General features: G+C 38.3%; 1 protein-coding gene across 2 annotated transcripts in view; it reads left to right on the top strand.

The window, feature by feature from the left end:
- The window catches only part of LOC113406244 (connector enhancer of kinase suppressor of ras 2-like), a 357,746-nt gene that overhangs the window by 268,451 nt on the left and 71,883 nt on the right, over positions 1 to 17,412 (top strand). For both annotated transcript variants that reach the window (XM_026649850.2, XM_026649851.2), the window contains 3 exons: positions 1,213 to 1,286; positions 4,074 to 4,145; positions 14,604 to 14,671. In XM_026649850.2, coding sequence (XP_026505635.1) covers positions 1,213 to 1,286; positions 4,074 to 4,145; positions 14,604 to 14,671 — 214 coding nt within the window. The remainder of the gene's footprint in view (positions 1 to 1,212; positions 1,287 to 4,073; positions 4,146 to 14,603; positions 14,672 to 17,412) is intronic.

Consider the following 17,412-nt stretch of genomic DNA (forward strand, 5'->3'; position numbering starts at 1 on the left):
TATTAGTGATGTTAATAATTCACAGTTATAAACAGCAGTATTACACAGTCTGTGGGGCTGATGTATTGGTGTCCTAAAACAAATGCTGTGCTTTTAAACTGTGAAAAGTTGAGGACAGGTCAAAGTCCAGTAAAGCTATTCACAATTACCAAGCCTTTAGAGGAGGAGGGCAAGAGTCCAAGATTCTCCCTCTGTAAGTGTAACTGATAAGATATAATAATAACTGGAGAGAGATCATTCATCTTAGCTGCAACATCATGTAAAGATGGCAAACAGTACACATTTATATTTTAAAATTGGGTTGATTTACAGTACTGTGGGGTTGTTCTGTTCTCATAATAAAATACAGGTTGAACCTCTCTAGACCAGCACCCTTGGGACCTGACCGGTGCCGAACCAGTAAATTTGCCGAACCACGGGAGGTCAATGCAGAGTGCCAGTGGGTCTCCATACACATGGGAAGTAGGGGTGCAGGGGGGTGCTGCAGCACCCCCTGGCTTTGCGCCCAGCGTGGCCTCCCACCCGGGGCCCCGCTGCCACCCGGAGTCCCGGTCGCCGGCCCCAGGTCCTCCCCCTCCCTCCTGGAGCTTGAATGCCGTGAATCAGCTGTTTGCGGAGCTCCAGAAGCGCTGGGAGGGAGGAGGAGGAGTTGGTAAGCACGGGGCAGCTGGCGCACGAGAGTTGTGGGGGGAGGGATCAGAGGGGGGAGCTTTGCACCTCTGAATGCGCCGTACCCACTGTTTTTTCCCCGTAAGTGCTCCAGCCCCAGAGCACCCATGGAGTCGGCGCCTATGCCAGACCACGGATGTTGCCAGACTAGGGAGTGCCAGATTACAGAGGGTCAACCTGTAGTTTGCATTTCATCCTTTGAATTACTGTATCCTCAACAAACAATTAAATTACATTTTTCGCTGATCATGTTTAGGCACCATGATTAAATGCTGCTTCAGCTGTGAAATGGTTTCTAAGGCAGTTGGGCCTTGTCCATCTTGCCAGCCAAACTACTAAAATCATATTTACAAAACCACATTCTAGACTGAGGTCCATGACCTCCCACTCTGGCAATACTCCCATTCATTTGCCAGAAGTACAGTAATATGCCCTACATAGGGAGCTGGTAAGTAAAACTCTCTCTTTGTTTACGTTTAAGTTTTAATGGACTTTCATCTTAAGCCTCACTAACTTGAGTAACATATAGAACTGTCTCCATAGGATGAAAAAGCAGAGGGATTCATCAGTCTACCTGAATTTAAAATTGATAGAGCCAGCGAATGCCGCAAGAAATAGTAAGTGTGTTTAAAATCGTACAGTGCAATAACAAAAGAAAAGAGGAACAAGCAATCTCTTGCTTTCAAGGAGTGAAAGTTTCCTTGTTCATGATAGTCAAATTAGAATGGAAATCATTGTAACATGATTTGATTGCATAACACAAATCATAGTAAACAGTCAATATTCCTGTGCGGAGGGGGGAGGCGAGGGGATGTGCATGTGCTTTCAGGGTCCCACCCAAGGACACAATGAGTCTGTTGCAAAAGCCACACAATTCTCAACCATCAGCAAAATTAATTGAAACTAATAGGAATGCTTAGCTCCTTCCCACCCTGTTCCCCAGCTGCACCTTCATTGTCCCTCCTTTTTGTTTTGTGGAGGAACAGACTTAATGGGTTAACAAGCACAAATAAACCTTTTTTTAAAAGCAAGCGCTGAGAGATGGAGGAGGTGAAATATTACAAAGACAACACAAGAAAAAGAAGAAGAGATGGGTAAAAGGAGGCCTGTTCTTTTTCTAAATCAGTTTTTTACTAAATCCGTTTGCCGCTGTGAGATTCTATGTTTGAAATAAAAAGTTTTGCTAAAAAAAAAAATGTTTAGCTGTACAGTAGCTGTACATGGCTTTATTTTAAGAGTTTTTTGCTTTTCCATAGTTAATTTTTATCTGTCATCTTGTATCATTGTTTTAAAATAAATAGCAATGAGTTTGAAAAAAGCTAACTCAGGATTTATTATGGCTCTCAACTAAGTGTTTTGAATACAAAGTAAGTGAAAAGGCCTTTAGGAGACAGTTTGCCAAATCTAGACACAAACCCTATTTTATTCAAAACTAACCAGAAGAGTTTTCTAAGTTCATATTTCAACCATCTGCTGACATTGTGGGCTTCCTCTTGAGCAGGGATAAAACAATATAGCTCCACTGAAGTTAATGGAGCTACACTGATTTACCATAGCTTGGGATGTGGCACATAACTCTAAAATTACTTTTGTCCTGAGTTGTTTGTATATCTTTGGCATACATAAGTATCTATCTTGCTGTGCGCGTGCCTGCGTTCACACATTTTCATTCTTACCACTGAAATCTCTGTGCATTGTCCCGTCACAGGCAAGTGCGTGGTTTGGTTCTTTTGTATAAAGCTCACCTGGCACCGGTGTAATTCTTTCAGCAGACCTCTGTATTTTAGCATTCGTTTCACTTTCAGTGAAACAATGAAAACTATACCAGATAAGCTGTTTAGAGATTAAAGCTTGTCTTGATGACTTACATGGCCTTTTAAAAAGGATACTAATATTAGTTTACATTGCTCTTTAAAGTAAACTGTTCTGTGTAATAGTCTTTAAAAAGGGTAAAACATTTTTAAAACTTTCATCTGTGGTTTTGGGGGTTTCAGTTTTCAGTCATTGCTCTGTGTTTTTCACGGATTAAATGCAATGTGGCTCTGCTTCATTTATTTTCTTGTTAGTGAAGCAGCGTCATTGATGATGTCAGTTCATCTCTGAAAACTGCACTTCATTTAAATTATTGTCTCACTCTGAGTCCTGTCGACTGGGTAGCAGAACACACAAATATGATTAATAAAAACATCCACTTGAGTGGTAGATAAAGAAAAAAGATATTTAGTATCCAGATGACAGATGTTGTAATAATTTTAAGATAAGTCAAGACGTGAGTCTCAACAACTTGATTATATCTTTTTAAACAGAGCAGATGCTGCTCAACATCTGTTCTCACTTGTGTAACGTTATTCTGTGCACTGATGTGTAGAGGAATCCTTTTTGTCTAACATTTACAGATTTCCTTCCCTGACAATGCCTTTCTTTCTTCTAATACTCCGGCACATAGTCAGAGAAAAGACCAGTTGTCTGTCTAATTGATCTCCCTTGAAAACAAGGACAATGCACTTAAATATATCATACTGTTTGTCTTGTTTTCTTTGACTTTGCTCTGTGTTTTGATGCTATTTTAAAGCGATCTTTGGGAGGCCATTAGTTTTTAAAAACTATTTCTATATTGTACATTATTAATAATTAACTTTCATAGAATAGTTTTCATATCTAGATCTCCAAGTGCTTCACTATAGCTTTCTGTATTTGTAGAAAACTCTCTGCACACTTTTTGTTTTAACAAATTGTTTGCAGTAAATAGATGAAATACTATTGAGCTCTCAGTGACAACTCATGTTGATTACTTTGGTGGCTGGGAAAGATGACATGCCATTACCCATCATGCTACATGACCTCATAAACACCCCGTTGGATTACAACAGCTTGTCAAAAATCAATCAGCACATCACATTTTTCTGTTTGAATTCCAGTCGTTAGTGCTGAAGGTAATGCCAAGGGCACTGTGATGTGAAAAGTCAGAGGAACGAGAGCTTTTCTGTTACATCAAATAAACTGTTCAGTCATTTTTCTGTTCAGAAACTCTTTTGACACCTCCACCCACCATAAAAACAATTGCCTGTTGTATAAACTATTTTAACTGCTTCAGCTTATCCAAATGTAACATCTATCATGTTAATAGCTGTTGAACTGTCTTTGTGCATGTTTGAATGCAGATGTTATTTAAAGATAGATGGTCAATAAAGCCTTTTAATCAGTGACAGCTGGATCAATCCCAAAAGTTATAAGGCTGAATTAAAAAAACACACACATGCTTAACCAACTTGCAAGAAAATTAAACCCAGACTGTGTCATTTCATTAAGTTATTTGGATTTCTGATTACCTTTAATTTTTAAAAAGATGTTTTGTGTAATTATTATTTTTGCCCATTATGTTTTGACTTTTTTCTTCCCAACAGTGCATTCAAAGCCTGCCATCCTAAGATCAAAAGCTTTTACTTTGCTGCTGAACATCTAGATGACATGAACAGGTAATCAAACCTAATAAAGTATAAAACCGTATAGAGAACCATCTCTGAATACAATGCTTTCCTCTGAAGCCAATGATAACACGTCATATATTTGTCTTCATTAAAGGTTAAGTTTTAGAGTTTTAGAAGAATGACTGCAAAATAGGATCTTAATTTTTTGAGAAAAACATGTTTTTAATCCCCATCCTCACCTATGGTCATGAACTTTGGGTAATGACCGAAAGGACAAGATCATGGGTACAAGCGGTGGAAATGAGGTTTCTCTGCAGGGTGGCTGGGCTTAGTCTCCGAGGAAGTGTGAGGAGCTCAGCTATTCGGGAGAGCCTCGGAATAGAGCAGCTACTCCTCCGGATCAAGAGGAGCCAGTTGAGGTGGCTCAGGCACCTGATAAGGATGATCCCTGGGAGGCTTCCATTGGAACTATATCGGGCATGTCTGATAGGGCAGAGGCCCCCAGGCCTACCCAGGACACGCTGGGGAATCCCCCAGGAGAAGCTGGAATCTGTTGCAGAGGAAAAGGGGGTCTGGTCCTCCCTACTCTCCACGCTGCTGCTGCGACCAGGAAAAGTGGCATTAAGGAAAAAGAAGAAGATATTTTTAATATTCATTTTATGCAAAAATGACCTCAGATTTTGTTGAAACACGTCACACACACACACACACACACACACACACACACACACACATCTATTCTCACCCTTGTGGAGGTAGCAAGGAAGTAAAACCAGGTGTTAGAGGTCAATGTTTCTTTAAGCTATGAGGATAGTGGTTGTGCTCTCATCAGTGTGGCTGAAGAAACATGAACTCTGCAGGGTGGATTCTTCAGGAAATAAAGCAGGTAATGATGTTCCTGAGAGTGTTGCTTTTGGGCCCAATCCATCAAGGATGCTAAAGTGTCCTCAAGTGGGAGTGTAACTGGCAAAATTCATCCCTGTGCAGAGGGCCAATACAAGGCTTATTCAACTTAAACCCAGTTTTGAGATCTTGTGTGCACACCTCTACATGGTGTGAATTTCACTTAGAAGGCACTTAGGGTGAAATTCTGGCTCTGTTGAAATCAGTGGCGAAACTCCCATTGACTTCAGTAAGCCCAGGATTTCACCCTTAGCACCTTGTAGAGTAGACCTAACTGTCTGCTCCTTAGTCCACTTTTGAGATCTTACTAAAAATGTTTTAATTTTCAACAAAACTTTAGCAAGATCACTTTTAACTCATCTAGGCAAATTTTATACAAACTCTGGTGACCCCTGTCTGTTCAGGTGTTTGCTATGGCATTTTTTATTTTTCCCAGCATAAAATGGAGTACATTTATTCTGAAAAAATATATACTTGTCGTTTTTGTTATATGGTAAAAGAACCTAATTAAAGTTTCCCATCTTAAACTGATTGTCCTGTTTCCATGGGCTCATGCTTGCAGGCTCCATTGATAAGTGAGATTGTGAATATGCTTTTAAAACAAAGAAAAAAGACAACCTTACACAGTCCATATAACTTATTAATAAAATACCTTAGCAGTGATAAGAATGATGATACCTATAATATATTTACCATCTTTAACTGCTTTTAGGTAACAGTCGGTTTCTGGAAACTTTCATTTCGTACTGAGATCAGTTGACCAGAAAATAGATTAAAGTTTTACATTAATGTTTACTTTTACTTTAAAATGGATATAGGATAAAATTTTCAAAAGCACCTAAGTCTCATTTTCAAAATTTGTTTGTAAGACTTTGCTTTTGCTCTTCATTGTGTTACATAATTCCATCAGGCTAGCCACTAATAATGTACTTTACTATGCACTGAACAAAATACCCTCAAGACTAATAAAATCCTGACCACACTGAAAATACCATGAGTATTAAACATAAGTAAAATCTGTGTCAGTAGATCAACACTTGGTATGAAGATATTCTAGGTTTTGGGTGGTAAAAATACATAACTATGCAATAAACAGAAAGTACACACCAGTGTGACCTTTGAAAAATGGTTAAATGGGTCTGTGACTAATCACAGTTAATTTAATTTTTTTAACTCTACATCATGACTTACATTTTGCCATTTTGGAATGAGTTCTTAGCAGGTCACAAATTAAATAAACCAACAAACAAATACACACACTGGACCAAAATCTGATCTCAGTTACACAAATGTAAATCTGAAGTAGTGGCCCTACTCCACCAAATATAACCAAGATCAGAATCTGGCCCTGTGATGTTAAAATTTCTCTTTGTTTAAAGTATCAAAAAATAATTACCCCTAGTCCCAAGCTCTGGTTCATTTCCAAAAACACTGACTTCACACAATTAACATTTTTTTAAAAAGGTGATTATTAAAGAATAAATCTTTTAAGTTCAGATAAGAAAGTATTTGTTACATCCTTCTCTAGCCTTACAAATATTCACTCAAACTTTAAGAAATAGACAGTTGTGAGCAGGGTCCCAGTGCGAACCACCTATGGTTACTCAATTAGAGTGAACTGCAAAGAATGGGGCAGACAACCTCATAAAGCTGGTGGATATTCCAATACTTAGGTTCATTAAGCCAGCATAAGACAGCTTCTTTATTACCTTACTGGTTTACTCAGAAGTCCAAATAACACAGTTCCCTTAAAGTGATCCAGCCTCAGGCCTCCATCCAGGTACCCACGTCAAATGTGATGAAAATTTCTGTAAATCTTATTTCATCATATAAAAGAAAAGGTTCTACCAATCCCAAAGGATCAGACATATTACCTCCCAGGTTAATCAATGTTTCAGATCTTACCCAAATACACGGCACAGCCAATTCTTATTAACTAAACTAACATTTATTAAAAAACAAAAGAGAGAGAGTATGGTTAAAAGATCAATATACATACAGATATGAGTTCAATTCATTGAGGTTCAGATTCATAGCATAGATAGTGAGCTTTGCAGTTGCAAACAGTTCTTTCACAAATAGTTCATAGGTTATAGTTTAATGTCCAAATATCCTATTCAGGGCGTTCCAGCATAACTGGGACCTCAGTCTTGTGACCCAAACTTCCCCTGATGAAGCCTAAGCAGATCTGAGATGACACAATTAGGACCCAAGGATCTTTTATACAATTTCATGTCTTTTGACAAGTTGTTGTTCCTCAGGGAACAAAAGGTAATTAGGATGACTTTGAAGGAGGTCCATCACCGGTACTTAGCTATACGAATTAACATAAGGCCATTTGCTTCTTCCTCCATCGTTCACCATACATTTCAAAGAGAGATGAATACCGAGATATCCCGGGTTTACAATTCATTTAAATGCTAGAATGTTCTTTTAATCTCTGAATGATCAGAATGCAGCATAGACAGGGACTGTTGATTACATCGTTGACCCTACTCATACATATGTAAATACACAAAAACATAAACATTATCTCCCCACATGTCTTTTGAGGGTTATTTAGTCTGCAGGATGTTTAACCCTTTCCAGCCATGCGTCACAACAGTATTAAAATATTCTGAACCATTTTGATTACACAAAATGGTTCCGTCATTTTCTGTTAGATTTTATCGTCAGTTTTCTGACAACCACTTTCATTGTGCAGTCCTTTCAGCACTGTTTGTACCGTGTTACGGGAGGTAGAAGAGAAGGGCAGGAATCTACTAAAAGCATAGCCTTATTGAAAGGAAAATGTGTTTTCCGGTAATTAAATTCCTTCAATAATTATTTATAAAAAAGAATTATTTGCTATTTAATTGTACTTATGTATACAGGATATAGGAATTATATGTATGTGCATGCACACATATATATGACGTGTGGATTTTAGACTATATAGTCTTGTTACTGCTCAGATGATCATGTTGATTTTATGAGGCCTAAATTTCCATGTAATGCTGGCAACTTCTGTGTTTTGTGATCATTGTTCTGCTATTTGGTGTAGTGAATATGTATTTCCTAACCTGATCCCTTACTTAAAGGGACACTGTCTTTCCAAGGTTGGCAAGCTCGGAATTTACCCTTCCCTTTCTAAAACACATCTGCTTTTGAAAATGATCAGTCCCATCAACATTAAAATCCCATGTTCTGGGCTGGGAGACATAGAGACAATAAACCTGCAGTGGGAGAGTGTTCAGAGAACCTATTTGCTCATCCCACTGTGTCTCCATTCAATCATTTCAGTTTTTGTGAACAGGCAGAGTATTGACATTTATAAGCATCTCCTTTCTAAAGGCACCCTTCTGTGAACCAAAACAAAGGTGAGAAGTCTAATTTCAGTCTGATACTATGAGAACAAAGACTTAGAATGTAAGAACAGCCATACTGGGTCAGACCAAAGGTCCATCTAGCCCAGCATCCTGTCTTCTGACAGTGGCCAGTGCTAGGTGACCCAGAGGGGATGAACAGAACAGATAATCATCAAGTGATCCATCCCTTGTCGCCCATTCCCAGCTTCTGGCAAACAGAGGCTAGGGACACCATCCCTGCCCATCCTGGCTAATAGCCATTGATGGACTTATCCTCCATGAATTTATCTAGTTCTTTTTTGAACTTTGTTATAATCTTGACCTCCACAATATCCTCTGGCAAAGAGTTCCACAGGTTGACTGTGTGTAGTGTGAAAAAATACTTCCTTTTATTTGTTTTAAACCTGCTGCCTATTAATTTAATTTGGTGACCCCCTAGTTCTTGTTTTACAAGAAGGAGTAAATAACACTTCCTTATTTACTTTCTCCACACCAGTCATAATTTTATAGCCCTCGGTCATATTCCCCCCTTTGTCGTTTCTTTTCCAAGCTGAAAAGTCCCAGTCTTATTAATCTCTCCTCATACGGAAACCATTCCATGTCCCTAATAATTTTTGTTGCCCTTTTCTGAACCTTTTCCAATTACAATGTATCTTTTTTGAGATGGGACAACCACATCTGCATGCAGTATTCAAGATGTGAGCATACCCTGGATTTATAGAGAGGCAGTATGATATTTTCTGCCTTATTATCTATCCCTTTCTTAATGATTCCCAACATTCTGTTCACCTTTTTGACTGCTGCTGCACACTGAGTAAATGTTTTCAGAGAACTATCCACAATGACTCCAAGATCTCTTTCTTGAGTGGTAACAGCTAATTTAGACCCCATCATTGTATATGTATAGTTGGGATTATGTTTTCCAATGTGCATTACTTTGCATTTATCAACATTGAATTTCATCTGCCATTTTGTTGCCCAGTCACCAAGTTTTGAGAGATCCTTTTGTAGCTCTTTACAGTCTGCCTGGGACTTAACTATCTTGAGTAGTTTTGTATCATCTGCAAATTTTGCCACCGCACTATTTACCCCCTTTTTCCAGATCATTTTATGAATATGTTGACTAAGACTGGTCCTAGTACAGACCCCTGGGAGACCCCACTATTTACTTCTTTCCATTCTGAAAACTGACCATTTATTCCTACCCTTTGTTTCCTATCTTTTAACCAGTTACCAATCCATGAGAGGACCCTTCCCTCTTATCCCATAGCAGCTTACTTTGCTTAAGAGCCTTTGATGAGGGACCTTGTCAAAGGCTTTCTGAAAATCTAAGTACACTATATTCGCTCTTGTCCTCATGCTTGTTGACCCCCTCAAAGAATTCTAGCAGACTGATGAGGCATGATTTCCCTTTACTAAAACCATGTTGACTCTTCCACAACAAATTATGTTAATCTATGTGTCTGACAGTTTTGTTCTTGACTATAGTTTCAACCAGTTTGCCCGGTACTGAAGTTATGCTTACCGGCCTGTAATTGCCAGGATCACCTCTGGAACACTTTTTAAAAATAGGCATCAAATTAGCTATCCTCCAGTCATTTGGTACAGAAGCTGATTTAGTAGCTGATTTAGTTAGTAGTTCTGCAATTTCACATTTGAGTTCCTTCATACTTTTGGGTGAATACCATCTGGTTCTGGTGACTTATTATTGTTTAGTTTATCAGTTTGTTCCAAAACTTCCTCTAATGACACCTCAATCTGGGACAGTTCCTCAGCATTGTCACCTAAAAAGAATGGCTCAGATTTGGGAATCTCCTTCACATCCTCAGCTGTGAAGACCAATGCAAAGAATTCATTTAGTTTCTCCTCAATGGCCTTATCGTCCTTGAGTTCTCATTTAGCATCTCAATCGTCCAGTGGCCCCACTGGTTGTTTAGCAGGCTTCCTGCTTCTGATGTTCTTAAAAAACAATTTGCTGTTACTTTTTGAGTCTTTGGCTAGCTGTTCTTCAAATTCTTTTTTGGCCCTCCTAATTATATTTTTACACTTCATTTGCCAGAGTTTATGCGTCTTTTCCCCACTTTTTAAAGGATGTCTTTTTGCCTCTCACTGCTTCTTTTACATTGTTGTTTAGCCACGGTATCACTTTTTTGGTTCTCTTACTATGTTTTTTAATTGGGGGTACACATTTAAGTTGAGCCTCTATTATGGTATCTTTAAAAAGTTTCCATGCAGCTTGCAGGGATTTCACTTTTGGTGCTGTACCTTTTAATTTCTGTTTCACTAACCTCCTCATTTTTATGTAGTTCCCCTTTCCAAAATTAAATGCTACAATGTTGGGCTGCTGTGATATTTTCCCCCACCACAGAGATGTTACATTAAATTATATTATGGTCACTGTTACCAAGGGGTCAGTCTATATTCACCTCTTGGACCAGATCCTGTTCTCCACTTCGGACTAAATCAAGAATTGCCTCTCCTCTTGTGGGTTCCAGGACTAGCTGCTCCAAGACGCAGTCATTTTAAGGTTCCATTCTTTAAGCCTCCAATAAATTTCCAGTAATATCTATAGTATCTTTAGATTCTGGTTAGCGTGCAACTGGTTACCAGTGTCACTTAGATCCTTGGGGCTATCTGAGTTGCAATACAGCAAGCCTGTCTTGCAGCTATGAGCCATGTGATGGGGAAAACTTGACACCTTCCTTTTACCAGAAATATTATATTGCCTCTTGTATATGGCAAGACAGAAAATTATTTTGATGTCTGTCACAAGTTATATACAGTATACTCCTGATTATCCGAATATCAAGGGGGACATGGATTTTATTCGGATAATCAGGAGTTCAGATAATAGAGTGAATAGGAGCCATTCGGCCTTTTAGTCCTCCTCCTCACAGTTCTGGCCAGGGGGATCTCTACTCTGCCCCACCTAGACTACAGTCTCCCCATCCAATCTCTGCACCTTGTGCCTGCAGGAATTGGATATCGCTGGCCCTGCAGCAGCACCCTCTTGCACCGTAACAACATACATATGTGAGGTCTCCTATACCAGTGAATGCTAATCTTCTTATTGCTTTAACAATCCTAAGAATTCCATCTTTATGCTGTAATATTTTATCGCTCTTCTGTTCTTCAGAAGGTTTTTATAACTTCCCTGACCTAACCTCTGCATTATTCAAATCCCTTCCTTGTCCCCCAGCATGAGACACATGCTGGGGGACAAGGAAGGGATTCAGCTAATGCGGAGGTTTAGGCAATAGGATTTCAGATAAATGAGAGCATACTCTGAGGTTTTGAGGTGAGTCGCAAAGTTCCCTTCTTCAGATGTTGACAAGGGATGTATATGTTGTTTATCTTCACTTGGCCTTGAGGAGCAAGATGGTTGCAAATATCAATGATACTGTATTTATTCTTTATAGCAAACCATACTTTTTGTAATTCTCACAAAACAAAGCTGCACACCCTAAACGCTTTGTGAGTGCTGAGTATCATCTTGGCCTCCTGCACGTCAGAAGAAACACAGGTTACCAAGACACAGTATACCAACCAACCCAGGTTTGAGTCTTTCAATGCACTCACCAATTTTTCAGATTCTTTTCAAGCATATTTGCGCTATATGTTTTCATACTAGTAACAGGAAACTCTTGCACCGTAACAACATACATATGTGAGGTCTCCTATACCAGTGAATGCTAATCTTCTTATTGCTTTAACAACCCTAAGAATTTCATCTTTATGCTGTAATATTTTATCGCTCTTCTGTTCTTCAGAAGGTTTTTATAACTTCCCTGACATTCCATATCATCCTAATATGTTTCCAACTTTAGTCACTCTATCCATTGCTTATGCACACATTAAAAAATGTTCTGATCTTCATTATGAAACCCACCATATCTAAAGGAGCTATGCTGGGGGATTCCATGTTACATGCAATGTCATTTATTACATTGTTAAAAATGCTTCAGAAGCTAATGCAGTCCTTCTTTTAGCATCGGAATTTACAAGCCACTCACGAGAAAATGGTGTTTGAACATTCTGCCATATTGGGGCATACTGCAAAGATTAGTCATTTATTCCATATTGTATGCATGTCTGGTTTAGATAGTATTCCAGATTATGGGACAGATCGTCAGCTACTGTAAATTATTAACTGTTAGTTCTTCTATAACTATTCTATAAATTATTCTATAACTGTTAGTTAATGCACATTTCATGAGATTATTGTCAGATTGCACTTTTCAGGAAATAGCATTTTCTGACAACAAAATTACCTATTAAAATGAAGTTTATGCCATTTGATTACAAAAAACAGTAATTTGCAAAAGGTAACCAAGTCATTAGTGCAAATTAACATATCTAAACATTAACTTAATTGAGTGCCACAAGGATTTTATTGTCTCTTGGATTTAGGATGAAATGAGATCTTGCTAAAAGAAAAACCTTATTATCTTTAGTATCTAGTGTTCTGAGATCATAAGGCCTTTCCAGAAATATTTCACTGGTTTGTTTTTTTTTTTGTTTGTTTGGTGGGTTGAATTTGTTTGGGGTTTTGTTTTTTTTTTTCTTCTTCTTCTTAGTGCACATTGGCTGCATTTAGTAGTAGTAAACTGTGAACTGAAGTAAAAACCATTGATCATGCCTCACTGCCGTGCTTTTAACATATTTTAGGTTGATCTTTGTGAAGAACTTAATGTAAAGCTTTGATAGTTTTTTGCAAAGGGTCCTTCTCTCTTCTGATTTAAGACATGAACAGTTCTGTGGGGCAGGGTTAGTTGGTTTGTTTTTGTTTGCTTGCTTTTGCTTTAAGACTCCAGTTATTTTTATAAATGTATGGCAGCTATTAACTATTATAACTGAAATTTTGTAATCTTTTATTCTGATTCGCTTGTCTTCTCTCCTCCCCGTGGTAACATTAATTCGATGTTCGTGTGAGATGTTCTGTAGTCACAGCAACAGTAACTTCGCAGCTAGCTACTGTTATTCCTAATGTAAAGTGATTTATGTTTCTTGTACATGATTTCAACTGTCAAAGGACAATGCTGTGGTCCTTTTGAAGGAGAGCTGCAGCACATCATGATCTGATGTATGGTTAACATCCGCTGAAATGCCTTGGAAACTGTTATTTGGAAACAATTGCAAAAGATGCTATACCTCACTTGTCAAGAAAATATTCTATTTCCTTATAACAGTGTGCAAAGGAGGCATAGCCGGCTCTGAAACAAGAATATTAGCAGAATACGTTCTTCAAGTAAGAACAGAGTTAACACTGGTAGTCCCTCTCATTTTGTTGTATATTTAAGCATTAAAATTGATGTTCATTAGCTTGGCAAGCAAGGGTTCTATAACCCTGGCAATGGCATTTTTTTGAGAAATAATTCCAGATTTACCTATGGGAGGTTGTTATGTTGGCTTAAAGCCTCAGTGGTGGAGGAGTTGATGCAGTGTGAGCAGTTGGATAATGAACACACTGAGGGCCCCATGGGGGGACAAGGGGAGGTTGAAGCAGTGTGTTGCTACAGGCAGTTGAATGCATGTTTGACAATGACAGCATTGCTAGAAGAAAATAATATAGATGCATTTTTTTTTAATTCATGCAGTTTACGGATGTGTTTTTTCAGGTCTAAATAGAAGTTAGAACTTTAAATGTGAATTGTGTTTTGATGCAATTACCTTTCACACTCCTCTGCTTCCCCAACACACAAAAAACAGGTTCTGGTGTGCTTCCATCTCTTTATACTATGCACTGTAGGTAAGCTTTACAACACATAATGGCATAATTAAACCCCCTTGTCTGTTCAGAAGTGAACCTGTTCTTTTGACTACTGGGTTTGATCTTTTTCCCCTGCTACGATGCCAAATCAGGCCTTAAAGTGTTGCTTAAATCTCTGTAAAACAGTGTGTGTTCTTGAGAAATCAGAACAGCGGGAGTATTGGTAGGGTGACATATCTGTGAGCACCAGATTTAATAGGGCTTTGATTATCGCAAAAGTCTTTATTTTATAGATGTTTGACATCTTCAGTAAAGGTTTTCCTTTTGAAACAGAAACTTTGGTTTGGAAACAATTGTTCAACAGCAAAATTATAGCTCTTTGAAGACACCATGAATAGAAATATCAAAGAAATCCGCTGCCTTATATATAAAATATCATTGTCATGTATCTCTTTCAGATGGTTTATAACCTTTTAAAAGTAGCAAAGTCCAAAAAATTAACATGTTAAATTAGTCTCACTGCTTTTTTTTTAAATATTATTTCAGATGGCTAAACAGAATTAACATGCTTGCTGCTGGCTGTGCAGAAAGAGAGAGGATCAAGCAAGAGCAAGGTACAGTGGTATTATTTTGCTTACTTCATTTAGCTTCCCTTAGGGTTGCCAGGCCTCCAGGATTGTCCTGGAGTCTACAGGAATTACAGATTAATCTTTAATTAAAGATTATGTCTTGTGATGAAACCTCCAGGAATACGTCCAACCAAATTTGGCAACCCTAGCTCCCCTTCTCGGCTGAACTATTCTTTATATTTTTCTCTGTGTCATAGGTCCCATTCCCATCATCTAAGAAAAATTCATAAATGGGTTTCACAGCTGTTGCAGAGTTGTTTGTTTGTTTTTCTTCACTCAAAAGCAAAATCTTTTCAACAAGGTTGAAGCTTGAGTTCACAGGGAAGAATCTTTCTTCTAAAGCCTGTTGACTTAGGGTATGTCTACACCACCGGGACTATGGTGGCACAGTTATGGCATTGCACCTGTGCCACTGTAGAGTCATAGTGTGTAGATGCTTCCTACTTTGACAGAAGGGCTTTTTCCACCAATGTAATTAATCTCCTCTCCAAGAGGTGGTAGGTATGTAGAAAAAAGAATCCTTCTGAAGACCTAGCCCCACAGCAACCACCATGGTATTTAGGTCAGCGTATATATGATGGAAGCACAAACAACTTCCAGTAGTTGGGGATCAAGCTCTGTTGGACTGAGAAAGGAAGGGTCTCCAGAGAAAGGAAAGACGAGTGGCCTCCTTATCATAGGATCATAGACCTCAGTGTGTTGTAGACATTTTAAGCAAATGGAGGCCTCAGACTATTTAAATTTAAAATGGCGTCCAAGGTAATTAAGGTCAGCAGTGAGACTCCCTCCTCCCACTTATTCAAGAAAGACATCCCTAGCAATTCTCATGAATGTTCCTTATTATCTCTCTAACATCATTCCCTCACATTGGTTTATCGTATGGGGTAGACAGTGCCCTCTGTATTTGTTTGTGTATTTGTGTTTAAGCAGGGCAAGAGGTAAGTAGCTAGAGGGAGCTTCAATTGCACATCCATCAATCACCAGAGTATAGGGTTTTTAGTTCAGTTGAGTGCCTTCGTGGAGCCTCCCTTGACTGATAGCACAAGGGCTGTTTTGTTTCTGAATAGCGTCCTTAATTACTAAAGGCATCAGGTTAACAAAATAAAAACAATTTATGTTAAGCAATTTTTGCACTGTATGAAACTCTAAAGCTGACATTTCTGTGATTCGGTGGCTCTGCCATTATTCAGCTACATGCTTGATTTTTCAAAAAGTCTTCTATTTCTATTCTATTTGGTCTTCTGCACTAAGGGCTTTTAATACCATTGAAACAATTCAACAGCAATTGTCAAACCTGTTTCAATTAAGCATTGAATGGTTCTGAACCTACTGTGCATAAATATATCTCACGTTTTTCAGAGATGCACAAATCACTGAATTGTGGGTGAAGTTCTGGTGGAAATGTGTCTTTCTTCAAGTGAAACCTTCACAGAATACTTTATATCAATAATATCAAAATTGTTCCACATTAAATGTAGTGAATGTTAATGACATGATAAGGGACATCTTTGGAGACACAGATTACTTTTTTTCCAATATTATAAAATAGAGGAGAGGAATATTTATTTTTCATACCAGTAGAGAACAGGTAGTAGAGAACAGGGATAGCTCAGTGGTTTGAACGTTGGCCTGCTAAACCCAGGGTTGTGAGTTCAATCCTTGAGGGGGCCATTTGGGGATTTAGTTGGGGATTGATCCTGCTTTGAGCAGGGGGTTGGACTAGATGATCTCCTGAGGTCCCTTCCAACCCTAATAATCTATGATTCATATGATTATGAACTTTACGACATTCGATTTAAGATGAACATTTCTGAATTGACACCCTGATTCGACCTACGACCATTAATCCAGAAGGTTTCCAAAGCATGCTCTATGCACTGATTATGCCCAACATTGAAATTCTGTCACCTGTGGAGTAAAATGTGGCAATGGTTTAATATCATACAGATTTTAGGTAGTCAGAATGTAATCAGTTATCCCAGTTAGGGATTAGGGCAGCACATTGATACTAACAATCGTTCTCTTGCTAAAAAAGTCATGATACCTTTAAAAATGATGAGGCATTTTGATTTGTTTAATCTAAAAGACACCACTTACAGCAGCAGATTTCTTTCTAGACAGCAAAATTGCAGGTTGTCAGCCAAATTTAATTTTGACTAGTGAAGTGCACAAAAGCATTGGTCAAATTATATTTTTTGCTTTATACAAATCAAACAGCAACTAGGTGGGGTTTTTTTTGTTTTTTGTTTTTAAGAAAATGTTCTCCTGTGTTGCTAAGTTTAAGCCTAAATATTTGAGTTATAAGCCAGAAAAAACATGTGTTGCGATGGAATTGCTGACAGGCATTTCACCATAAGCAGCTCCCTCAGGCTTTGCTGTAATACACATGCACATACTTGGATGCAGACACTATTTTTTTTTAGTAATTTCTGAGAGACTAAGACTCAAAGACCTTGTAACTTTTTATTTTATTGTATTTTTTGCTCTTTCTCAGGACTTAGGCCTCTGATCACATGAAGGAAATTACTTGGGGGTTTCTGTGTAGATATATCAGAGGGGTAGCCGTGTTAGTCTGAATCTGTAAAAAGCAACAGAGGGTCCTGTGGCACCTTTAAGACTAACAGAAGTATTGGGAGCATAAGCTTTCGTGGGTAAGAACCTCACTTCTTGCATCTGAATAAGTGAGGTTCTTACCCACGAAAGCTTATGCTCCCAATACTTCTGTT

This window comes from Terrapene carolina, unplaced genomic scaffold, assembly GCF_002925995.2.
Source record: "Terrapene carolina triunguis isolate 2854851 unplaced genomic scaffold, T_m_triunguis-2.0 Scaffold23, whole genome shotgun sequence".
In the NCBI taxonomy this organism is placed as follows: Eukaryota; Metazoa; Chordata; order Testudines; family Emydidae; genus Terrapene; species Terrapene triunguis.